Here is a 26,770-nt window from a genome sequence, read left to right as displayed (position 1 = left end):
TCAAGGCATTGTGCCAATGACGTATACTGAGTTTTTTTAGATACACCAATGTTCTCATAGATTATCATGGCACCCTGGACAAAGACACTGCGTGCCAATTTTCAGTAGACTAACGGTTGGGTGCGCTTATAGCTATTTTCATGATTTTTTTCACTGTTATAGCGCCACCAAGTGGCCAATTGTCACGATTTTTTTTCATGTCAACTCATATTGAGCTTATGAACATGTGTCCCAAGTTTAGCAAAAATATATCTTTCCGTTCACAAGTTATAACCATTTTATAGCGCTACCAAGTGGCCAATTGTCAAGATTTTTTTCACGTGACCTCAGAATGAGCTCATGAACATGTGTCCCAAGTTTTATGAAAATATCTCTTTCTGTTCACAAGTTATAACTGTTTTATAGTGCCACCTAGTGGCTAATTGTTGCGATTTTTTTCAAGTGATCTCAGAATGAGCTCAGGAAGATGTATCCCAAGTTTAGCAAAAAAATCTCTTTCCGTTCAAAATTTATAACCGTTTTAGTAAAAGTGGCCCTGGTGCCATCAAAGATTTTGGTTCCCCTTATCGACCGTTAATTGAAATTTTGAATTTTTTGGATGATTATTGATTGTCAGACTCCAGAGAATATTCTTGCAGTGGTTTGGTTCCGATAGGGCCAAAAACCTAGGAGAAGTTCGCAAAAATAGGTTTTTCAAAAAAATGCAATTTACTCGAAATTGGCGCCTGAAGGGCGAGCAAATCGGAGATAGCCATTTTGTCCGCCTTGTGCCAATGATTCCAACGATATAAGACACTTGATCCTGGGACAAACGGTCTACGAGTTATGAGCAATTTTGAACTTTTGGTTGCTGTAGCGCCACCTATGGGCCATTCGGGGTCATACTCTGATAGGTTGTCCCCAAATTGAGGCCTACCATCTGGCCAGGTTTCACGTCTCTAGGCCTTACGGTTTGGCCTGCACGATGCGTTTTACGAATCCTTACAATTACAATAGGGTTTCAGCATTTCATGCTTGAACCCCTAAAAATTCAGTCTTGTGGTACGAGAGTAAATTGTCGTGTATCTCCTACCAGAAAGCAGGAGATCAAAGAGGTAGTGTGCACTGCAGGGGGATCTCTAATAATTTTGGAGGTTCTGCTCCAACATCTGAACAAATAAATGTCCTCAACTGATGTATATTATGTCTGTGTGCTGATTATATTTTGTACTGTTTTGTTGCAGAGCCCTCTGTTCCTCTCTTGTACAACTACCATACCAGGATGTGATGCAATATGTCCGTACAGTTCGCAAGAAATTTCAATCTTGCTTTCTTTAATCATCTCAGGAAACAAAGATGTTGTGCTTTTCCCATGACAGTGGAGGTGTGTGTAGGCCAAGAAAAATCCTCTGTAATGTTCAACCCCAAGAATTTAAAACAGGGGACTCTCTCCACAGCCACTCCATTTATGAACACAGGACTAAAACAGCAAAATCCACAGTGTAATTTAACACTCCTCAGTGTATATTTATATATTATGTACATGTCAGTGTACATAGCTTTTCTGAGGGGTGTTCAATTAACACTGGGGATTTTGTTATAGGTCTATCCTACACAATTATTCGCTAACATTTGCTTATTTTTCCATCTAAAAGTTGTATTCATTTTTGCAATTAGCCTAATTATGTCTTTTATTTTGCTCTACTTTATTTTTGTTTTGTGATTCTTTATTTTTGTTTGTAAAACATATTTTTTTCTCTCTTGCTACTTTCTTTTTCTTTTTCAATTCTTTTTTTATTTGCTTTTTTTTTTTTTTTTTTTGCTCAATACTTTATTTTTTTGATATGCTACTATAAAATGAACAAACTTATAGGCAGGCAGCTCTTGCCCCACCCCTGGTTCCGCAGTGCCAGTACCCAGTTCCTTTTTCCTTTTCTAAAACTGAGGAAGCACATATCACTGAGAAGTGGAACTAAAGTAGAAACCGTTATTCTTCATATTTAACATTTATAAATTCAATATTGAATTCAAGTAAGCTGTTCAGACCAAGACACTATTTGGTAAGTACCTACTTATGCGTCGCAGATGGGTGAGAGACATTCAGCAGGATAAATATCTATATTCGACCAAAAATCAATCCAACGACTTTGAAAGTGGTTTATTGTCTGCGCAGCAGCAGGTGACCAGAAGTGAAAGTAATTTACGACACTGAAGAGACGCCATTCCTGACAACCAGAACCAGAACTTCGAGTATATAAATGCGGTGTATCTTGTGGTAAGTTTTGATGTTACTCTTTGTTACAACGTATAACATAAAATTGGTTTCTTCCCTTCTTTACAGGGTATTTCAGAGTTATTAGGCTATTATGTGATGCGCAAACTATCGTTAAGTTTGCGGTTTGACATTCAGATTTCTTTTGGCAATAAATCCGCAGTGCGCTGTCGTAGACATACAAATAATAACGCATGTCATTCTTTATGAATTGTGAATTCAGATGACGCGATCTGGTCCGAAATCTGTGTTTGTTTTCCTTTCTTGATCGCTCCTTCTTTTTCTTCTGTAATAATGACAAACAAGGCTGACTGTGCAATGATAACGGTCGAGGTTATTCGTTTAAAAATGGTAATCTAGTCGGGTCCTACTAGACTCAAATAGACTGTTGTGATTTGTGAAATATTTTACAGTACATTTTTGGTCAGTTAATATGGAGTTAATATTGTGCCATAATTAAACAAACAAATCCAGCATTTTGCAAACAAACTCGATCTGCTTTGCAAAGGAAAACTCGACTCGCAAACAAACAGAAAGCATTGTGCAAGTACAAAGGTCAATTTGAGCGAAAATGCAGTGGAGAAACAAATATGTTTTGTAAATAAATGACCCTAGATAATATTTAACAAATAAATACAAACTATTCTACAAATTGAATGTAACCTTTGAACAAATACCAAATTAAGTGCATACAAATGCATACCTGTCTGTTATGATTGAGACACTTGGCTTTTTATGAGATTCCTCCTCGCACAACATGAATTCGTCAGAAATTCAATTACAAAAAGTAATCATGTAGATTCACTGAAACAGGAACTCTGGAAACTTGCAGAGTTTTACTATTGATAGCAGAATTAGCATTCGCCTGCGAAGCGATCTTGTTTTTTGTTTTTTCGGACTTGCCCATTGTGTCACTCTCTAGTAATATAAAGGTATAATTATCAACTGATAGATGTTAGAAGTTGAAAGAAAGTGATTAAGTCTTTTTCTGACTGCACTAAAAGCCAATTACACTTTTTGAGTTTGCAGAGCACATCAACTTACATGTTGCTAGAGCGCCATCTTGAACCGCCCTCAAATTTCTAAGTGTTACGAAACGTTTCAAAACCATTATGACGTAATGATGAAGCCTCATTTACTGAAATCACGTGACGTGACTCTGGCAGTTTGATACACACTCCGAACCATTGATTCAGAACAAAATATTTGTAAAGGTTTCGAAGCTTCATGAGGCAGTGTTTTGAAATTGGCATCACTAATGGTTGCTTGCTATCTAGGAAAGTAATTTAAGTAGTTAAAAACCATAGTTTATAAGCATTTTGTTTTAGGATTTTTCTAGGTGATATGATGTGATGTAAAATGATTACTCATCAGATTTATCAATGGCATCTGAAAACAAGTTTTGACTTCAGAAACAAGTGGTTTTACTAGATTTCAAAAAGCATGCAGGACTTAAAATACTTGTCTTACTCCATGATTCTGAGAGATGTTTGCTGCCAGTTTTACTGCAAATATGTTGTTATTGTGCATTTGAAGATGGTTTTCTTCTGATGCTGCACTAAATCAACCCCTCAAAGTCTCTCTCTCTTAAAATTTGTGTTACCACATAAATATCTTAAATCATAGGAAAGAGGAGGGGGGATACCTCCAAAATGAGTGTCTGTGAGGAGAGAGAGGTGGGCAGCGGGGAGAAAGAAGACTGTGTTGCAGGACCCAGCTGTGTGTCAGTGAAGAGTGGTCAATCCATGAGAAACCCTACTAATTTCAGTGATGGATCAGTGACCGCTGACCCCAGGTACAGTAATTAATTTGTATGCTTTTGGCATATGCAAAGCAATTGACAAATTCTCAGGGACAAGAGATTAATAGACAAACATGGGGCTAAAAGTTCAAACAAGCCATTTTATTTGTACAGTAATTTTCACAATTCATATTATTTTAAAGATTTTAAGGATTAAAAATCCCTCACCATTCACTCACCCTTGTGCCATCCCAAGGGTCAGTGTGAGGCAGTCAGGTGTCTGAATACAAAAAAAACCGACTTGATGTGGACAAATGTAAATGTGCTGTTTTCTGATTGGGTAATGATCCAATATGCCTAATCAGATCACAGTGAAGCTCCTTTTCTGCAGTGGAAACAAGTTTGAGCCTGGAAGCCGCACCATGTTGGTGGAAAAACAGCCTAAGTGAACCACGTGGTTCAGTTGAAACCGTCTATACCAGGGGTGGGGAACGTTGGTCCTGGAGGGCCACTCTCCCCAGAGTTTAGTTCCAGCCCTATAAACACACCTGAACAAGCTAATCAATGTCTTCGGGATCACTAAGGCTACATTAAGGTGAGTTTTTTTCAGGGTTGGAGCAAGTAACTCTGTAGGACAGTGGCCCTCCTGGACCAACGTTCCCCACCCCTGGTCTATACCCTCAGCTTATGTTTAGACGTTTTCGGTTTAATTTAATAAAATTCAGTTTTGTTTGTCTTTTTGTCAGAACCACCTTAAGGACATCTTCAGGACCCAGTTGTGTGTCATTAAAGAGTAAAATATCCATGTTTGAACCTGAAAACTTCAGTGACAAAGCAGTGACCCCTGACCCTTCGTAAGTATAGACAAAGTTGTTGATTACAGATTACGAAGAGTATAAGGTTACTTAAGGTTATTTACTTGTTGTGTCATTGTTGGTCCAATATATATATATATATATATATATATATATATATATGTATATATTTTAACTGCATAAATAACTGCTTTTGAACTTTCTCCTGTAGATTGGTGGGTTTAAACTGGTTTGTTTAAACTGGTTTGTTTTTTAGGAAAATTGAAAGGAGTTCTATATTTTATCAACTCAATAACCTATGTAAATGATCTGAGTTTAACACATTAATGTAGCACAATAAAATAAAAATAAAAACATAGCAGGATAGTCTGTGTGTCTATGGTTGGCTATGCAATGTCGACTTTCGGGGTTGGCCATAGTACCTGCAGGCTGCAGCCAATGGAAATGCTTCTATGTCACTGCGTGTGCTCACCGAATGCTTCATGAGAGCGGATTGAGGAAGGACCTGCTTTCTCAGGGATGGGGCACCATATGGCACTCGCAGAGTATTTAAGGGGCCATCCGAAGCACTCGTCCCCGTGAAATGTCATGATAGAGGAACAGCAGCTACGACCGTCTCCAGAGTAAGCCCTGTCCCTTCCATCCCCTTGGTATGGAGGACTACTCTCCTTGGGCTTACATGGGTCGCTGGGTAGGTTACGACTGTGTGAGGGCAGTTGCCAAAAGGGCAGAGATGAACACTCGAACATCAGACTCAACGCAACAAAAAGGACTTGTGAATATTTTAAAAACAACTCAAGTCTTTTATACTAAACTACTGATATCATAAAGAAAGAATTTGTTTTATTTTAATAGTTTTATAATATCTGCATCATATTTTTCCCTACGTGACGTGGTCCGGACCCTTATCATAGAATTTGATTACGTATGTCCATGTATTACATGTAAACTCCAAAATGTCATAATGAAAGTCCCATGAAACATGACGGGAGCCACCGTGCTATATATATATACAGACTTCCCTCTCCCTAGACACTTCCTCCAGCTCTTCTGGGGGGACACCGAGGCGTTCCCAGGCCAGCCGGGAGATATAGTCCCTCAAGTGTGTCCTAGGTCTTCCCCGGGGTCTCCTCCCTGTGGGATGCGCCCGGGACACCTTCCCCGGGAAGGCGTCCAGGAGGCATCCGGAACAGATGCCCGAGCCACCTCAGCTGGCCCCTCTCAATGTTATTTTCCTCTCCAGTACCCTGGCATAGACTTTCCCGGGGAGGCTAAGAAGTGTGATCCCCCTGTAGTTGGAACACACTTTCCGGTCCCCCTTCTTAAAAAGAGGGACCACCACCCCGGTCTGCCATCCTAGAGGTACTGTCCCCAACCACCATGCGATGCTGCAGAGGCGTGTCAGCCAAGACAGCCCCACAACATCCAGAGACTTGAGGTACTCATCCACCCGCGGTGCCTTGCCACTGAGGAGTTTCTTGACTACCTCTGTGACTTCAGCTTGGGTGATGGACGAGTCCACCTCCGAGCCATCAGCCTCTGCTTCCTCAATGGAAGACGTTAGTGACGTATGCAGCTTTTATCTCTCTTAATGTGTGTACATGAAAAAGAGAGGTCAAACAATTTATTACTTAACCCTCTGGGGACCAAAAACGCGCCCGCGCGTTTTGCTCTGTTTTTTTTTTAGCAATGAAAAATAAACACTTAATGCTCTGTTAATTTTGATCTTTCATTTTCGTGTAATACATCAATCGATCCTGTTCAGTTTCTATTTTTTTTCTGTATACTCACAATAAAAATAAAGTGTTTTGCTTTTTGACAAATAAAGAAAAATGAACATGATGCGATTTCTGCCTTCTCTCTGTCAGTAAACTCCCATTTGAAACGCGTTCGAAAATGATCTATAACTCCACGAAAATTCAGTCAAACAGGCAAACAGACCCACGGGCATAAAGCTTGAGATCGCATCTTTTAAATTAAGTAATTTATATAAAAAACAAATATTCTCAGCTTCTGTAATCTGTATAAAAAGAGAGCGACTCCAGTCGAGCTCATTACGAGCCATTCAAAAGTAATTTGACCACTCCCCGGAGAGCGCGTGCTATTCAAATGCAAATTCTGAGAACCATTTCAGTCTGAGAAACGCCCCCACATCAGCTGTAAAAAAAGCGCCGCGAGTGAGGCATAATATAGCCTACCTTATGGAGAAAAGTTTCCTCAGAACAGTGCTGATATGAGGAGCAATATCTCCTGATATGAGGAGCAGATCCCGCTGAGGAGTGAGGTAGGCTGTTTTCTTTTCTCAAGTGTTGATGTGGAATAACGTTATGGAATAACGTTAGTGTAGGCCTATGTAAACCGCAAAAAGATGAATCGCATTTCTATAATATGACTCGCCTTTCTGTGAGATGAATGAAGGGTACATATTTGTAAAGACTGTTTAGCCTAAATATGAATCGCGCGTCTGTGTGTGAAAGAATAAACTGCTTTGCTATAGCTGAGATGAGTAATGTTGATGATGAGTAACGACTGAAATATGTTGAAATAAAATATATTTGTATAAGCAACGTATTAAACAGTTTTTAGGCTACTGTAGAATATACTGCCACATCAAATAAGCTTTTGTTTAGCAATTTCTGCTCATATCTAACGTTATATATATATACATATATATATATATAAAATAGCCTACTATTTTTGTCAAAAATAAAGTCATAGACTAAGATGTTAGATGTTCCAATGTTGGCTATATTCAAACTAATGAATACATATGATAAAATGTAGGCCTATAATCTTTTTTTTTTTTTTACAAAGAAAGAGTACACTTGAAATATTGTTGAAATTGTAATTATTGTTGTAATTGTAACATTTTTAATAAAATAGCAAAACATATTTACAAGAGAGATGTAAGCGAAATCTTAAATGGTCAATGTAAGTCTAAATACATCTTTTGTCCTTGCATTGTGGCTCAGTCAGTGTCACACCTGGCTCATTAGGCAGAGTCATTATGCAGAGTCATTATGCAGAGTGGGTGGGACATTGTAATCTAAGGTGTAAACTACTCCTCCTCCTCGCATATTGGCTTTCCAAGCAAAACCTGTTTTACACCATTTAAATCAATGTATTTTTTTTTTGTGAACGATAAAGCAAGACTATTTTCACATCATTTTGAAGCTAGAACTCAAAGGGACAACATCCATTAGTCAAAAGTCTTGTGGACACATATTTAATATGTGTTTTGTGGTCTTAATTCAGCAACTTTCATTTTTATTTTTTCCAATAACCACGCATAAACATTATTCTCTTAAAAATACAAACATCTACATACACGTTGCTCGCATATTATGGTAGCCCTGTTTGTGCTACATAGAGTGAATTTACACCTTAGCCATTAACATGTTTATAAATAACTGAAAAAAGCACAAATGTCAAGGCATGTCAGAACATCTCAAGGACCCCAAAAACAGCTTGGTCCCCAGAGGGTTAAAACGCATATTTTAACTTATCGCAATCAGTATGAGTACAGTTTTCAATTGACTTATTCCGAGGATTGATATTTTCTGAAAATGACTGTCGGAACTGCTGTATAACAAACCGCAACTGGCGTCATCTTGCATCCATTTTGCGATTGTATTGAAAATGACTACTCGTCTTGTTGCCAGGACGATTGTTTTGCACATTGTAATGGATTATAAAGTAACAAGCTGGACTTACATTATCCTTTACATCTTAGGACCTTTATTACAAACAAAACAGATAATAGAAAGATTATATACTTTGTCTATATAGTACAACTAGAATAAAAATAGGATTTTTTTAGTCTGATCATTATTATTTTATTTTTTTTTGTAAGGCATGAAATGACTTGAGACTTGCACGGACTCGTGACAAAAGACTCAAGACTAGACTCAGACTCCAGCTTAAAGACTTCAGACTTTTTCTCGGACTCCAGCTTAAAGACTTGTGAACATCTCTGAGGCACGCTATTGCTTGCTAGCATCTGCGTCTTCGACACTCCTAATACAGTTCAGTGGTTGTGGCGCTTTCCATCAGGACCCGATTACATCAGTATCGATGTAACGTCGAACGTGAAAGACTGAATGGAAACATCTAGGTTACTAGCGTAACCCCTGTACCCTGAAGGAGGGAACGGAGATGTTACGCCCCCTGTCCGGCTCCTCAGCAAAACATGAATGGAGTAATGCAGGACATATCTATACCCGTATGTCCAGGTGGGTGGGACTCGGCATTCAAATCTCACTGGTCAATGTCCATTGGCTCATTTAGTTACCTCTTGGAGGTGATTTGTCTCCCAGGCGAGACCCCTTTACGTCAGTATTGACGTAATGGCTCCGTTCCCTCCTTCAGGGAACAAGGGTTACATTAGTAACCTAGACGTTTCCTTTAAGCCTGAGGACAAATTTTATTTAACCAGTAATCTGTCCTCAAGAAGGTTTACATTAAGTCCCTTGGGGTCCGATAGACCCCAAACTTTTACAGAGCGTAAAAAGTTACAAGGAAATATATATTATTTACATGGCAAACTATATATCATTTTTTAAATGTACTTCTCAACTATACATTTATGCTGTGGAAAGTCAAACATTGTTATTGACAGCAGAGTCTCACGATTAAAAAGAGCCCAAACAACATAATCCATTGCTTTGATCACGAGATATTCCTCACAAAGTGATGCATGCTTAGCTAAAAAACATGTCTCTCATCTTTTTGAGATGCAATGTGTTTTCCAATGGTCCCAGAGCCATCCGTGCTTGTTTTCAAACGTGGAATAACACAAAATATATATCATCTTAAAGCATAGAATCTCCGCTTTTAATGAATCTAACCTCTTTGATAAACTCCTAACGAGTGTACCACCCGCGGGCGCAACCTAGCTATGAAAAAAATCATAATCATATTTTTTAAAACTACTGCCTTGATTAACACAAAATAGATGTCATTTGAAAGCTTAGAGTCTTGAAGTTTACAATGAATGTAGCCAGTTTGATTAACTCCTAAGTAGTGCCGAGTTATTTGCTGATGAATAGAATTTTGTTTTCATAATCTTTAAAATATTTTTTTGTACTACGTACTGCAATGTGTCAAAAACATTATACAGCTCATGAAACATTCACAGATCATTGAAAATGGTACATCATTTTATACAGCATATTATTACAATTAAAATGAGCCCAAAATGAACATAATCTATTGTGTTGATCATAAGATATTCCTCTTGGAGGAACAATTTAAAAAATGCCCATTAGGGGGTGTCAAGGACTGAACAAAAATGCTATCCTGGTCCCAAATGCTGTAACTTTTGATAACTTTATGCAATCACCACAAACTTGGATCCAGATGCATTTCACATGTAGAGGGACTTCACCAAAAAAAAATTTTTTCTCTTCCTTATTTCCTTCCTGAGTTATTCCATGTCAAATAAGAAAGATTTGCAAATTCATAATAAAAATGATATATATATATATATTTTTGTCTTTAATCAGCAGTTTCTCTGCATGAGAATGTTCAAATGTAATGTTATTTGTATTGTCAAAAAATTTTGAAAAGTTTTCTATCAAACGATACCTTCCTTTTGACTCTCCTTGTTATAGTTTTGGAAACATTGTCTGGAGGACACAGAAACATGAAACAAGATTGTTATGTTCTATTTTTATTTATTTCTAATACATCTGAAATGTTATCTTAAAGTAACAACTTTTTTTTAGGAGTGAGGAGAAACAGGAGAGTGAAGCCGTGCAGCAGGATTCTCTCCAACCAAGTCAAAGTCAAGTCAAAGACAAACACAAAAGCAGCATGAGGAACAAGTATGAGAGATTATTTGAGGGGATCAATCATTCTGGTGGTCTCCAATAGTCAATGTAATGCCTGTAATTGCCTTTTTTGTTGCTCTTTTTATTTTAATTTCAGTAGGGGAGAGACACATGAGCTGATCAGACCTGTGCCATCCTCATCCCACTATCAGATTCACATTAGGCAGAACAAAACTGAAGCAGTCCTGCAGACAGACACACTGAAGACTGGAGACCTGCAGAGAGTCAAAGACCAGCTCAAAACCAGCATGAAGAACAAGTTTGAGAGATTATTTGAGGGAATCAATCTACAAGAGAATGAAACCCTCCTGAATAGGATCTTCACACAGCTCCACATCATACAGGGAGAGAGTGAAGGAGTGAATGAAGAACATGAGGTTTTACAGATGGAGAAAACAGCCAGAACACAACACTCACAAGACACTCCAATCGACTGCAATGACATCTTTAAAGCCTCACCTGAAGCAGGATGTGAGGAGAAAGACCAAATCAAGACTGTTCTTACTAAAGGCATCGCTGGAATCGGAAAAACCATTTCTGTGCAGAAGTTCATTTTGGACTGGGCTGAGGGAAAAGCCAATCAAGATGTAGATTTAATGTTTGTGCTTCCATTTCAAAAACTGAACTTGATCAGAGATCATCATTACAGTCTTCACAGACTTCTGCTTGACTTTCATCCTGAACTTCAAGATCTGCACTCAAAGATTTACGAGGACTGTAAAGTTGTGTTCATCTTTGATGGTCTGGACGAAAGCAGAATGACACTGATGTTTTCAGATGCTCAGAAAGTTTTTGATGTGAGTGAAACTTCATCAGTGGGTGTGTTGATGTCAAAGCTCATGAAAGGAGAGCTGCTTCCCTCTGCTCTCATCTGGATCACCTCCAGACCAGCAGCAGCCAATCAGATCCCCTCAGAATACATCAGCCGTCTGACAGAGATTCAGGGATTCAATGAGCCTCAGAAGGAGGAATATTTCAGAAAGAGAATCAGTGATGAGCATCAAGCCAGCAGAATCATTGCACACATCAGAAGAGCAAGAAGCCTCCACATCATGTGCCACATACCCGTCTTCTGCTGGATCTCATCCACTGTGCTTCAAAAGATCCTGAAAGTAGATCTGAGCACAGAAATCCCTCAAACTCTGACTGAAATGTACATCCACTTCCTGGTGATTCAGATAAACATGAGGAATCAGAAGTATGAAGAGAGTGATCCAGAGAAACTCCTGCTTTTCAACAGAGAAGTGATTGTGAAACTTGCTGAAGTGGCTTTCAAACAGATGATGAAGGGCAATGTGATGTTCTATGAGGAGGACCTGAGAGAGAGCGGCATAGACGCCACTGACACATCAGTGTATTCTGGAATTTGCACTGAGATCTTTAAGGAGGAATATGTGATTCATCAGAGGAAAGTCTACAGCTTCATTCATCTGAGTGTTCAGGAGTTTCTTGCTGCTTTCTATGTGTTTTACTTCCATGTAAGTACAACTATGAAGGGACTGAAGAATTTTGCATCAGTACATCATTTGCTTAAAAGTGCAGTAGATATAGCCCTTGAGAGTGAGAATGGACACCTGGATATGTTCCTGCGATTTCTGCTGGGTGTCTCACTGGAGTCCAATCAGAGACTCTTACAAGATCTACTGACACACACAGAGAACAGCTCAGAGAGCATCAGGATAACCACAGAGTACATTAAAGAGAAGATCAAAGATGGACATGAACTCTCCACTGAAAGATCCATCAATCTGTTCCTCTGTCTGCTGGAAGTCAAAGATCAGACTCTGTCCAGAGAGATTCAGGAGTTTGTGAAATCAGACAAACACTCAGAGAAGAAACTCTCTCCTTCTCACTGCTCAACAATCGCCTACATGCTCCAGATGTCAGAGGATGTGCTGGATGAGCTGGTCCTCAAGAAATACAACACATCAGATGAGGGTAGAAGACGACTGATATCAGCTGTGATCAACTGCAGAAAAGCACAGTGAGTGGTTAGTTTGTGTGTACTTTTTTAAGAGACTTTACATTTTTACATTTTTACAGTCAGATGCATTTTCACTTTATTACATAAATCATTACACTATTCTATTTTGTTCTTTTTCAGTTTTTCTGGCTGTAATCTCTCTGCTCAGGACTGTAAAATTGTGTTGTCAGCTCTCCAATCCTCAAACTCTGTCCTGAGAGATCTGGACCTGAGTAACAATGACCTGCATGATTCAGGAGTGAAGCTGCTCTCTGATGGACTGAAGAGTCCACACTGTCAGCTGGAGATACTGAGGTATAAAGAACATATAAGAGATAAAGTAAACTCAGTCGGTCCTAATGCTGTGTGTATGTAGATGATCTGTCTGTTGATGTGTGTATGTAGGTTGTCAGGCTGTATGGTGACAGAGGAAGGCTGTTGTTATGTGTCTTCAGCTCTGAGTTCAAACCCTTCATACCTGAGAGAGCTGGATCTGAGCTATAATCACCCAGGAGATTCAGGAGTCAAGCTACTCTCTGACAAACTGAAAGATCCAAACTGCTCACTGCAGATACTCAAGTATGTGGGGTGGAATGATACATTTTTGTGTGTACATTTTTAATGCTTTGAGGACAATTGTTTCCACAGAGTAACTCACCTAAATCTAACTCTTGTCTCATATGTAGGGTCACAGGAACACATAGTTTCTCTTAGTCGCTCATTTTCTCTTAAATATTTGCAATTAATCCCAACAATTAAAATGTTAAAGGAGAACTCCGGTCAATTTTAACATTGAGCTCATTTTTTTGTACATTTGGAGTGCTGTCAGTACAGAGAACAACGACAAAAATCGGTGTTGCCTACGGCGAGTTATCCTCTTTTTAAAATTTGCACCCTGTTGACTTAAATGGGGCAAGTTTTAAACCTGCTTTTAGGCTCTTAACATCCTTGATGTGTCATTACAAGTGCACAGATCATGTGAGTGATTCCTTCGGAGTGAATGCGGGTGAATCTGACTCCAGTAGATGTGAAAGATATTAATAAAAATGATGTTTATTCAGCCAGCGCACATACCTGTATTTACATCCTGTTTTCGGTCGAAGTCCACAGTAATCGATTGTCGAGTTCACGCGCGTGATCATAGGTACTAAACCTATGCGCGTGAACTCGACAATGGGGTTCAATGTGGACTCGGAGTTCTCCTTTAATCAAACATTTTCCATCTGTTTTGTGTATTTGTCACTCTCTAGCTTGGACCATGGAGAACATTGTAGGATCACACCAGGACTGAAAAAATGTAAGTAATGTACCTTACTGTTCCTCTCATTTACTTTTAAAAGAGTAAATTCATTTTATTCATGAAGAGAAATAGGCTGCAAACAAATTATATGGTACTGTTGGAACCTTCTTACATTATACACATAACAGCTGCAATACACAATATATATATATATATATATAGGGTATCCTTCAGAAATCACTGTTCCTTTGTTCTAATTGTATAAACAGTTTGGTTCAATTCTTTACAAAACACAGATAGAGTTGATTGCAGTATCAGTGTATTGACATCTGACAAAAGCTAATTAAAACCATCAAAAAACTTTGTACACATAGATACTGATGTTCTCTTCTTGTGTTCAGATGCGTGTGATCTCACACTGGATCCAAACACGGCAAACATTCGTCTCTCTTTGTCTGAGGGGAACCGGACGTTGACGTATGTGGAAGATCATCAGCCATATCCTGATCATCCAGAGAGATTTAAATACTATGAGCAGGTTCTGTCTCAAGAGAGTTTCTCTAGACGGTGTTACTGGGAGGCTGAGTGGACTGGCTGGAGTTATATAGGCATGACATATAAAGGAATCCACAGAGGAGGAGGAAATCAGTGTAGATTTGGTTACAATGAAATGTCCTGGTGTGTTTTCTGTATTGCTGACAGATACAGTGCCTGGCACAATAATAAAAATAAAGACATACCTGTCCCTTCATGCCGCTCTAAAAGAATAGGAGTGTATCTTGACTGGCCGGCTGGCACTCTGTCCTTCTACAGCGTCTCTGACACACACACACTCACACACTTACACACATTCAACACCACATTCACTGAACCCCTTTATGCTGGATTCAGAGTGTATGAAGCCTCAGTGTCTCTGTGTCAGGTTTAACAACCCAGGGGATATTCCTGAAAGCAAGGTTAACTTTCTGTCAGATATACTCTAAACTCTGTTGATTAACCCAAGACTTGTTTACTTGTGGTATGCTGGTTCCAAAAAACGTGTTCGGGCATAAGTTCAGTCAGTTCACAAAAGAGCGACGAATCGAGTCACCATGGAGATGGACTCTAAGAAGAGGCATGTCATACTTTTTCCTCATCTTTTGTTCCATGGCAAGTTACATTCCTTGTGTATATCACTAACTACTGTGTGGTTTGGTTTAGCATTAAGTTTTTTTTTATTACAGTGAACAAGAATTGTATTTTTTGCTTGGTTCTAAATATATTAATTAAAAGTATTTTCCTTGCAATTCTTGCAAAATGCAATCCAATCAGGCAGACAGGAAACCACTGTGCAACAGTGAAAACCAACCATCATACTAATGCTGATTGGCTACACGTTTGTTGTTGTGTCTGGTTGTGTCGGTCCGACCAACTTTCAAACAACGTTTTTCAAATATCGCTTACCCCACCTTTAAGGCCAGCATCACTATTACTAACTGCTCTATGTGTCTGGTTCATGAATGAATTGATGTGTTGAATGGCAGTTGAAAGTGAATGAAACATTTTTGTATTGACTGAAAAAAAAGATTTTAGGTCTGATAGTTTGTGCCATAACCAGCGCAAATAAAACTTTAAAACAACTTGGGATGTGCTCTGTGGTGTCTAATTTTAAATGTATGTAATGCTTGTAATTAATATAAAACGCCTTTTTTTTTTTTGCTACTGTTGTAACACACTGCTAAACTACTCAGCTGTGGTTACTCTATAAATGGGAAACAAAGCGAACACTGAGAAGACACAAGAGAGAAGACCCATCTAATATGTGAACACAATGAAAAAAATATTTTCAACCTGGCTTTATCCAATACTCACATTTCGTTTTTTTAAATATATGCAAATTAGTGCATATTTAATTAGACATTGCCTAATGTGCATATTTAAACATTAAATTACAGAAAACTTCTGATACATTTTTTTCTCATCTTAATGTAGGTAATTAACTGGGAAAGTTTCATGGTGATTACAGGTGAATAGGGTAAAAGTTTTAACTAGCAGATATCATATCAGATATGTCTCACCTTAAACTTCGCAATATGGTTATGGTTAACATTTTAAACCAGTGGAACGGCCTATCCTTTTTCTATAACAATCTTGTTTCGTCCCCCACCGATATCCAACTGTTCACAGACGCCGCCCCCTCAATCGGTTTTGGGGGATTTTTTCAAGGTCGTTGGTTCACGTTTCCGTGGCCACCGCAGCTCCAGGACATATCTCAATCCTCAGCCCTATTCAAGCTTTACCCTCTCGTAGTAGCAGCTTTTCTGTGGGGGAAAGAATGGGCCGCTAGTAACATTTTAGTGCATTGCGACAACGACGCAACAGTGCATTGTCGTCCCCTTGGAATTATAAGGTTCTATCTGCGTTCTGAACAGTTTTGAGATATTGAGCTTTAAAGTTTTTGCATTCCATTCGACTGTGTAGAAAGAATCTTATTATATTCTAAATAAAAAGTTGCAAAATGTACACAACTTAAAAAACAACATCACATAATGTAAAGAAGTGGTCACAGAATAAGACTATGTGACTAAATTTTGACAAAAATGTCAGATAGAACCTTATAATTCCAAGGGGACGTTGTATTAACAAAGGCCGTTCCCATTCACCTGGGCTGCGTTCAGCCCCGACAAAACGTTGCACAACGTTTTTTAAACAGAAACGGTGATGCGTTGAACACACTGTTCTGATGACGCAAGAGTTGCAACTATGGCAGCTGAGAAGGCCATTCTTTGTGTTCTTTGTGAAGAATTTTCGGAGCCTGATGAAGTCGGTATAAATACTGTATGTGTTTAAATATTACAAAATATGCCTGATGTTACAGTTACTGCACTTGCCGCCCAGAACAAAAGAGAACATCCCAATCGAGTGAAGGGATTGCTGAAACTGAAATGGAAGCACACATCTTACCTATTTCAGACTTAAACACATCTATTTAGCCTCACATACTGACTTTATTTGTAGTTCATACTGTTTTAATACCCTGTATTTTCTTTCTCATTTTTAGGAAAAGCACTTAATTACCATTGTTTATTTCGATACCAAATGTCATACACTTGCAATGAAGCTAAAAATATAAACAACTACATCATGTTGATATCCTATATTTTTACAATTAAACTTACGACAAACATGTCTTCTAATATCCTCAGTTGTTGCGTATACCGAGCTGCATCAAACACATTTGTAAATTACTTTCCTTTGAACCCATTGTGCGAGTTCACTTTAATATCGCGTGCTTTATATACATGTTGCTGCTGATTGGACTGCAGTTCTGACACACCCACCAAACAAGAGAAAACGTATCTCAAACCCCGTTGCACACCGGTGCACGCCGTTTCCAGGAAACATGACGTTGTAGCGACAATGGGTAGAAAGCAACCACCAACTAATCTTCTTTTTGAATATTAATTCAAATTCTCTACTTCTCGATGACTGAGGGGGGAAGATTTGTTCAGAACGTCTCATGATCATCACCGGTCTGACTAATTGAAGGAGCCCCCGGCACTAACACATAACTGGTCAATGGCTAGCTTTGTGGCCTACTACGGACTGGTTAAGATAAAGACAGTGTCCGCACATTCCAGAGTCAAATCACCAAGACCAGAGCCATAAGTCACCCATCCCGGTGCCAGAGAGTCTGCAAAAGACCCTTTAAAAGAAGAATCGACACCAGCAGATGTTACTGAAACCCCGACAACATTCCTGAACACCTCCTCCTTAAGACCTCTGAACAAACAGAGTTCTGTCTCTTCACCAGAGAACTGATTCTTATCAATAACTATACATAAAATCATTCAAGAACAATTTTCAATGGACTCATGATCAAACAATCATGCAACTACCTAATCCTGGGTTGTTTCCACCACTTATATGCATATTTTAATAAGATAATATGTTTTGATCCCATTTAATTCAGGTAATAGTTATTATATTAACTATTAGAAGGAGTGAATGAATGAAAGTGTGTACTGTTTCATATCAATGCTATCTTACGAACACAACTAGCAAGATGGCTTGAATGATATCGGTGTAATATGTTTTGATCTTCTTTTAATTAGAAATCATGTCTAAACTGTGGCCCCTGTTCTCTCTGTTAGTAAGGAGAGCACAGATAAGCATGATTTACGATCAGAACTGAAAAGAACGTCACCTCCTAAATTCAGCCAGTGTCTAATTGGCCAGAACTCATCCTGGAGGTTGGACAAAATTTTAGTTTAAAACCTTAGACCCAAAAACAAAGCCCTCTCTCTCTCGCTGCTCTCGAAGGTCTCTCTCGGTGCTCTCTCTCTCTCTATAGGAACCATGTAAACGCGCAAACGAAATAACCCAAATCAAGATCTGAAGAACATGGGTTAAACAGCTTCATTCAAGCCATCATCATCTACTCTCAATTTCCTTTCTTTTCTTAGTTTCATTTCTTTTCCGTTGTGAGTGTCGGTTCTAAGTTAAGTTTTGCGACAAGATTTCGAGCCACGTTTCTTCTGCAAAGCCAGCTTCAAACATAGACATTCATTCCGCCAGCACACCACGTGACTGACCACGTGACCCAGACATCAGGCACGAGGAGACCGAACGGACCGGGAAAACCCCTTTCACGCAACAAAAAGGGAATCCCCAAAAGCAAATACGCAAGTAGACTACCTCCAGACTTTTAAGCTGAAACTGGTGTTTTGATAAGGGTAATAACCAGTCTTAAGAAACGATAGAAGGGTTAAATTAATGATTGATGGTTCGTTCAGGTCATGTCTAAGTGCATATGGAATCGTGAGATTTCATCCTTTCACTCTTAAACCCACTCTTTCCTCACTCTATCCCTTTCTGCAACGCATATGAATGTGTATGTGTGTGTGTGTGTGTGTGCGTGTGTTTGTGTTAGAGATTAGCTTTATGTATTAGTATATAATCAATAAAGTATTGTTTGTATTTGAAAAGAGATTGCTTGTGTATGTGCTTATCAGATTTATTGTCTTGAACTTCGATTTAAGTTACCTATGCTTTTACCCTTAATTTACTTCGTAATTTATTGTTAGCTGGGGATTAATTCTTTCTTGGCCAGGAAGATATTATATTTCCTAGAGTTAATACTTGTTATGCTTTCTGTTCATTGGATGAACTGATAAAATGATCATACTATTGATTCTGCTACAGTAAATTCTGAAAATAATTAAAAATAATTAAAATATAAATTATTGGTCATATTCCGTTATGAATAATAATTAATAATATTTATACGTGGGCGTATAAACGCTACAACGTTCAACCCGGACACCGTAGCAAAACGTTGCGCACCGTTTTGAACTTGAACGTGCCCCTGCTCTGATGCCACTCCTAAGGTGTCTCACCTGGATTTCAGCTTGTGACCAATTCATCATAATTGCTAAACACGTCCCTGGGTCAGAAAACCGAATCGCTGACTCCCTGTCTCGTTTTCTGTTTCAGAAATTCAGGATGCTGGTTCCAGAGGCGGATCAATTTCCAACTCCAGTACCTCGCTATTCGGTACTTATATTCCTGTAACCCACCCGTTAAAACCCTCCTGGACGCATCGCTCGACACTATCCTCCAAGCAGTTTCTCCCAGGACCCTCCAATCGTACGTGACTGCTTGGAGATGTTTTAAAGCATTCCATGTCTCTTATAACATGCTGTTCCCCGATTTTTCTCTTCTTTCAATCACCTCATTTATTTCCTACCTTAATAGCGTTAAGGACTACAAGTTGGGTCCATCAAAGGTTACTTGAGGGGCTTTTTTCCATAAATTGATGTACGCCGCTCCCTCCCCCGAGATAAACAATTCACAAACCTCCCTCCTGATCAAAGGGATTCAAAGATCCCAGCCCACCCGTCCCGACGCCAGACAATCCATAACACTAGACATTCTCACCAAATGTATTCACGCCCTCCGCACAGGCTACCAGTCCCTCAATACCGCCCTCACACTCGATGCTATGTTTATCCTAGCCTTTTTGGTTTTCTTAGATGCTCACTTCCAAATTCGACCCAAAAATCCAACCCACCATCTCAGACTTGTCAGTACTAGATGGTGAAACAATCTCATATTTGATTAAGCAAAGTAAGACTGACCAAACCAAAAAAGGTCAGTTAATTTACATTTTTAACCTCTCATCGCCAATCCAACCATACCAGTCCATTCTGGCATATCTACAATGGAGAAGCTCTCAGGCTAAATCTCCTCTGGAACCCCTGTTCATAGACGAATCCAATAAACCCGTGACACACTTTTGGTTCCAGAAACACCTCAAATCTGTTCTCCAAAAGTCAGGCATTCCAGCAAATAATTTCTCAAGTCACTCTTTCCATATCGGGGCAGCAACTTCAGCAGCCCAAAAAGGCCTCTCCCAACAGCAGATCCAAGCTCTTGGGAGATGGTCCTCAGATGCTTTCCAAAGCTATATCAGGACCAACCGGTTCCACATCAAACTAGCTCACCAAACCCTCATTGATTAAAACCCCCTGGGTCGTCCACCTGGGGTCTCTCTCTTTCCATCCAGCGAGCATTTGGTCTCACAGCACACGCAGTGAGAAACTCTTGGTCGAGCACTCATGTTCCTCGTTCCTGTTTCCTCTTTTTTGTCCAGCGAGCATTTGGTCTCACAGCGGACGCAGTGAGAACTTTCCCGGTAGAGCACTTACGTTTTCTCTTCCGTCCAGCGAGCATTTGGTCTCACAGTGGACGCAGTGAGAAAATCTCCCGGTCGAGCACTCATGTTCCTCTTTCCTGTTTTCTCTTTTTGTCTAGCGAGCATTTGGTCTCACAGCGGACCCAGCGAGAACTTTCCTGGTAGAGCACTTACGTTTTCTCTTCCGTCCAGCGAGCATTTGGTCTCACAGCGGACCCAGTGAGAAAATCTCCCGGTCAAGTACTCATCTTCCTCTTTCCTGTTTTCTCTTTCTGTCCAGTGAGCATTGGTCTCACAGCGGACGCAGCAAGAATTTCCCGTAAGCATAGATCGGAATTGTCACTCAACCGTTGGTGAGTAGGGCCCGATGACCGCAAGCCGCCCACGTCGAAGCTACACGGGCCGACCGTGATCTGCCACAAACTGCTCCCATCAAGAAAGGTGCAAACTCTGCCGATTGGTCGTTCCAAATGACAACTGCTCCCCGTTCGCGGGCCAGCAGGGCCCGTCAGTTCGGCGCAGTGCTTTAAACTTTACTCCCTCTAATTGTATGTAACTGTGAACTCGTGAAATTGGCATTTGGAATAAATTGGTATTTTGACCTAAATGAGAATCCTGCAATCCATGAAAGTAAATGTTTTGGTATTTTAAGCTGTAGTAGGTCATGTTGTAATGTCTGTGGCCTTCACAACGTGTTTTAAAAGGTTAGTGAGCAGGTTTGGGGAACAAAAGCAAACAAAACCAGTAATTAGTAAATGAATTTTATTCTCTCAAAACAAGAAACAATTAAAAATTCATATTGTGTGGCAATTTTCCCATCTCCACGAACTGTGACTCACTCCTCATTCGACAACCAGTGTCTGTTGTGTTGAATAACACAACGTGTATAAACATTGTCCAATCCACTCTGAGATCAGAGACTTGTACAGCACCATCCAATGGGATCCATTTTTATAACATTTTCTTTATAACAATAATAAAATAAAATATACTTGCAACCTTTTCAAGTCAACCTTGAATAAATATAAATTTTCTTCTCAACTCCCCCCCCCCATGTTTTTTAGTTTTCTTTTGTCTGTTTGATTCTCTTTTCCTTTTTTCTTTTCAAAACTTCAAGATGAGTGCCAAGAGGTGGAATGTTGCGTTGAATGTCTGAACCGTCGGCCACAAAACCTCAACCCCGACCTGAATCCGTGGACGCCACTGGAACGGTGGGTGGGAGGGGGGACGACAGAGCCTCCGGTCCACATGCACTGTACATAAAACTGCAAAAAATTCCCAGATGTCTCTATCAAAACATGCTGTATTACTCAGACGGTGTGCTCAATCCATGTTGCAGACCCTTTTCAACATGCTTGCTTTGAATGAATGAGCCATTCTAGTGTAACGGAACACAGTGGGATCATGACAGACCCATACGATAATCTACAGCTCTGTCTCCACATGAACACATTTATGGCTGCATTTGAAGGGAGAAATGTACAATTTTCATGTTACGTTTTTATATCGAAATAAATATTGTACATTTATTGTTTTCCTCAACCATCTCTTGCTTTTTTTCCCTTTAATAATATGAGATACAAAGTCTCACCAGGTCACACCTGTAACCGAGATCTGTAAAAATACAGAAGAATATTCTAAAGGATGACAATCACGTCGTTATCATTTTGCATTCAGTCCCTTTGAAAATCATGCACTAGAGAATTTCATATTAAAAATAATACAAACTGTTGAAAATGGCTGATCTGGTCATCCTTAAATAAGTTTCTTCCTCTTTCTTTTTTTTCCTTTTTTTTTTGCAAGTCTCGAGGAAAATAACCATATAAATTTTTTTTTTAAAACAACTTTGCATCCATGCAAAAAAAAAAAAAAAAATTATAAATTTCATACAGTACATCAACAAAGAGAACATCATACCGGAGCACAAAAAGGTCCATTATTTATTTATGTTTATTTTTTCAGAATTGTGTTGTTTCCTGAATCAAACAGGATCTCTGGCCGTATCCATTTCCTCATCGCCGAACTTTGAAGATCGGGCTTGATGTAGGGTGATTTCCATAAGAACGTCATCTCTCCTAGGTTACTCTTTCCTATTCCATTTTAGCCAAATGCTTCTCTCTTCATAGATCTTCTTTTGACAGCTTGGCTTATGGTAATGGCTACAACGCATCAAGTTCTAGGTAAGAAACACTGACATCTCTTTGCATACAACAGAGAGTAAACAGCCAGAGTAAAACAGTGTCTTCCTTTTTCTACTGTTAACAGTCAGACTCTGCCGAATCCCTGGCTGCATCTCTTCAGCTGAATGGAGAGACTTCCTGTGGCGTTCTTTCCCTGCGTGCGACAGCAGCATACAAGTTTCTTTTCATTTATTTTTTTGGCAGAAGGATGCAGGCCTTTTCTTTGCCTCTTGTTGCACGGGCTCAGAGGACACAACATCAAGCATGCAGTGTAACCAGGACGTGACCCGTCGAGACCCTCTCCTCTCTGTCAGTGCTGGAGCTACTCACGCCGCCCTCTACCGCTCACCTCCTCGTGCCGCTACGACCGAACGTTGGAACTGTCCAGGCCTGAATCTGGAGGTTTACTACTTAAAGGTGCCAAGGTTGGGTCCACCAATGAGGTGGGAGGGAAGAGCTTGTACCAGCCAATCACCATGTTGGTCAGCTCTAAATCGTCTAACAGGATCTGGGCGGCTCCCATGAAGGACTTGTGGTCCATGCGTCCATAGTCCCCCCAAACAATAATCTGTAGAAAGAAAAGAAAGACATGATTAGTCAAAGAGTTTCCGGAGATGTGGTGCATTATCATGAACTAAAACTATTTAAAACAAAATTGTGATTTGAAATAAAGCTGAAATAAAATAAAATATAAATATTAGATGAAAATTAGATGAGTTAAATTAAAATTAGAAACTTGGCAAATAACTAAAATAAAATAATGTGAAGTATTAAAATGACTAAAACTGAAATAAAAATAAAGCTAAATAAAAATTAAAATAACAAATTTACTAAAATTTTTACTAAAATTCAAATGAAAACTGGAAATGTAAAAATAATTAAAAAACTATTTAAAATGTTAATAAATACTACAAACAGGGGTGCAAACACATGTATGGTCAAAAAAGAGAGAGGTAATCGAAGCCCTCGTCCCGCGGCAAATATCCAGATACTACATTGCCACCATCCCCAACCCATCCCTATAGGCACATAGAGTCAAATGAAATTTAGAAAAACTATCTTGCACTTCTTCTTCTTGCTTTACTGCTACTTCCTGAAAACAATTTCACCTGATGATTTGAATAGCTCTTTTTGTAAAGAATTAATAATTCTAGGATGATTGGGGTAATTGTGTAGGGTAGGCCTAGTGCATCTGCATAGAAACTAATAAACAAAATACAAATATAAATACAATAAAACACAAATACACGAGAAATAAAGCAGTACTTTATGTTTTTCAGGTAAATTAACTGTATTAAGTATTAATACAGTTTATCTTTTGACAAAACGTGATTAAGCTCTTTCTCTTTTGTTGTTTGATTAACTTTGGTGACACAAACAGCTGCAGGTATATTGGGTGCTGTCCCTTTAAGACGAATGCACGTATCTAATACCGGTAATGACACGCATCCGTTTTATTTTGACTGCGTTTACGGGGAAACTCGTTGAGACGGACACTGGCTTATTTTTTCGTGCACATGTCTGTTCAAACACAAATAGATAAGAAAGAAAAGGGAATTCGGTGTTCACGAACTTCACGTGCTGTCTGCGACTGAGTGGCTCTGTGCGCCGACAGACCATCTACATTTGGATGTTAAACATAATATATATAGCCTGATACAGCAAAGACAACGTCGGCAGTATTGACGGCAAAATAGGCTACAGAATATTTCGTTCTGTAGGCCTATTGACAGGGGCAATATTTGAAAATCGATAATTAGGCCTATTTTTTAAATTACAATTATATATGCATTTGTCAAAACCGAGAGACTTTCAAGCATCAAAATGTAATTCATTAATATGTATTTGCGCCTTCTATTTTGTCTGAAAACTTCCAACACTCTTGCATGTCGCGTGAAAAATAGGCGTCGGTTGCGGTTCTATTTCTAGCACGAGGTTTCGGCGCGGCTCGAGAAGTGTGTGTGTCACGCAGGCATTGTGCTCTAACACAAGCTCTAACCAGTTAACATGAGAGCCGACATAAAAACGGACACTCCACGCCACGCAGAGAGAAATGTGATGCAGTGGCAGATCCAGAGTGAGACAGAAACACTAGTGGTTCACGCTTGCGCACATACTGCTGGTTTGGCGCGCAGTGTTCTGATTCGCTTATTTCCTATTTACTTGTTGGTGGACGCAATCCAGAATTACTGTTGGTTAAATTATAATCAGACCCCCCCCCCCTCCTTAAAAAAAAACTCTTCGGATCTGCACGATTCACACAAGTCACCCAAACTGACGTGAAAAAAGCGGGAGGCGCCAAAAAGCGCGCTGTTTGCACCCCTGTACAAAACATAAATGTGGTGAAAACATGTCTTGGTCAAATTTAATTCAAAAATCAAAAGAAAACACTAGGAAAGAAATTATATTTGGCATTACGAAAATTATGCCTATTTTTGGACCATTACGTTTTTTGTGACATTATTTTCATAACAATGTGCCTTTCGTGACACTTTCAAGTACACACTCTCTACCATACTTTTTTGCCTTACATGTTGTTCATACTTAGTAAAGTGAGAAAATAAGATGCAGCCCTGATGGCGTTACCTGTAAAACCTTCCCCTCAGGGTTCTCCTCAAACTGAAGCTGCTGTTGATAAAGAGGATCCAGAGTTTTTCTTGCTGTCCGCGTTTTCTTTTTGTTGATGCATTTCCCATTATCCAGCAGATATACTTTTACATAAGGTGCTGCAAATGGAAGATTGCAAGGATTTACATATAAACCTCACAAAATAGTCCAAAAACAGGTATTTAAAAACGGTATTGTGTCACAATCAGATTGAGTAATGAGGTGTACCTGGGGTCTGTTTGTTCCCTGGTTTGCCCACAAGGCCTCGAGCCCGAATAACTTCAACATCCAGCCTTTCTTTCCTGTGTACCATACCAATCTGGATGTCACCTGTGGAGAAACCACATCCAAACTCTTAGAGCAGACAAAAAATGATTTGATGAAAGGTAACACAGTGTTATTACAATGCTATGGACAAATCATTTTGAATATTAAAGGAATATTTCACCACACAATTCTGTCATAATTCAGGTTTTACTTTATTTTGAATGAAACCTGAGAGGTTCCTGTCCCTCTACTGAATGCCAAATCGCCAATATGCTATTATTACGGAGCTCCGCCTATGATTATTTATCTTCGTTAATTGTTCTTATTCTGTTCATTGGTTATTTTATTTATGAATGGATTTTGTTTTCATGAAACTGTTGGCTGACAATAAATCACATTTAACTAATCTTAATTGTCAAATAATTTTTATCTCATGTATTGTAAAATGCTGTAATTTGAGAGTAGGCATTGGGCCACCTTATTTCACCAATGTCCACTATTTAACAAATGTTAAACTTTTATGAAAAAAATACTAAAGCATGTAAATGATTTAATTCCTTCATTATCTACACGCTTTAACAATTTAAGTCTGAACTGTTTGTATGCAACTTCTCTTTGTTTTTAGTAGTCAGCCTCAGACGCTCGATCGCCTGCTAACACATATGGTTGGATCAGTTCAGTAAGCTTCACGGTGGGGGTGGGCAATACAAAAGTGTAAATCACTGATCTTTCATACAAAGAGTGCTGGCTTGCCTGATAATAAGTGTTTTAAACAGAGTAAGCAAAGGCAAAGTGCCAGTTTCAGGATAACTGTTTCAATGTGTCCAAATGTAATTTTATTAAGCTATAAATATTGTATTGTATTTAAAGGTTTTACATGAAAGTGTTTAATCGTTTGAAGTGATCAATCCAAGTGTTCAACTGGCTTTAGATTTTTTAATCAGTTATGATTGTCAGCAATCTTATATTATCTAAACAAGTGCCCTTGCCAACTTTATAGAAACGAATTTGAGTGGAACAGGAGCCTGGGCTGAGGAGAAACAGAGCTTGTTTATTTGCAATCGAACTCGTTTTTTAATAAATAAGTATCCTGTTACTGTTCTGAGACTTCATGTTAACCTTGAAAGCCTGACAAAAACTGCTTTAACAGATACTGTTGTGCAGCGCAATGGAGGCTCTACTGGAATGTAAAAAATGTT

The 26,770-nt window shown here is 39.1% G+C and overlaps 3 protein-coding genes across 5 annotated transcripts in view; 1 reads left to right on the top strand and 2 right to left on the bottom strand.

Annotated features, from left to right (window-relative positions):
- Positions 1–3,321, bottom strand: part of LOC311299989 (glutathione hydrolase 1 proenzyme-like) — a 63,110-nt gene extending 59,789 nt beyond the window's left edge. The window contains exon 1 of the mRNA XM_084424029.1: positions 3,296–3,321. The gene's annotated coding sequence lies outside the window, so the exon portion shown is untranslated. The remainder of the gene's footprint in view (positions 1–3,295) is intronic.
- Positions 1,912–15,461, top strand: LOC311299988 (NACHT, LRR and PYD domains-containing protein 3-like). Of its 3 annotated transcripts, none has more exons than XM_084424027.1 (10): positions 1,912–2,039; positions 2,153–2,254; positions 3,878–4,046; positions 4,739–4,846; positions 10,534–10,632; positions 10,739–12,622; positions 12,743–12,916; positions 13,007–13,180; positions 13,852–13,898; positions 14,243–15,461. In XM_084424027.1, the coding sequence occupies exons 3-10, from the start codon at positions 3,904–3,906 to the stop codon at positions 14,767–14,769; spliced, it is 3,156 nt and encodes a 1,051-aa protein (XP_084280153.1). In that variant the 5' UTR covers positions 1,912–2,039; positions 2,153–2,254; positions 3,878–3,903; the 3' UTR covers positions 14,770–15,461. The 3 variants fall into 3 exon arrangements, with proteins under 3 accessions (XP_084280153.1, XP_084280151.1, XP_084280152.1); XM_084424025.1 differs by having other exon boundaries at positions 10,736–12,622; XM_084424026.1 differs by having other exon boundaries at positions 1,928–2,039; positions 2,156–2,254; positions 10,736–12,622.
- A 6,161-nt stretch (positions 15,462–21,622) lies between these two features.
- The window catches only part of rims2b (regulating synaptic membrane exocytosis 2b), a 158,548-nt gene continuing 153,400 nt past the window's right edge, over positions 21,623–26,770 (bottom strand). Inside the window, exons 42-44 of the mRNA XM_084423300.1 lie at positions 25,533–25,634; positions 25,284–25,423; positions 21,623–23,265 (exon numbers count right to left, since the gene is read on the bottom strand). Of these exons, the coding sequence (XP_084279426.1) occupies positions 23,059–23,265; positions 25,284–25,423; positions 25,533–25,634 (449 nt within the window). The 3' untranslated portion in view covers positions 21,623–23,058. The remainder of the gene's footprint in view (positions 23,266–25,283; positions 25,424–25,532; positions 25,635–26,770) is intronic.

The sequence above is a fragment of the Rutilus rutilus genome (assembly GCF_951802725.1).
Source record: "Rutilus rutilus genome assembly, chromosome: 11".
NCBI lineage: Eukaryota > Metazoa > Chordata > Actinopteri > Cypriniformes > Leuciscidae > Rutilus > Rutilus rutilus.
Note: the sequence above shows the minus strand (reverse complement) of the source record. Positions and strands in the feature narration are given on the sequence as shown.

Coding starts and splice junctions, on each gene's coding strand:
- LOC311299988 (XM_084424025.1), top strand. CDS start 3,904: ATGAGTGTCTGTGAGGAGAGAGAGGTGGGCAGCGGGGAGAAAGAAGAC. Junction 4,847..10,533: donor GCAGTGACCCCTGACCCTTC/GTAAGTATAGAC, acceptor ACTTTTTTTTAG/GAGTGAGGAGAAACAGGAGA. Junction 13,181..13,851: donor TGCTCACTGCAGATACTCAA/GTATGTGGGGTG, acceptor GTCACTCTCTAG/CTTGGACCATGGAGAACATT.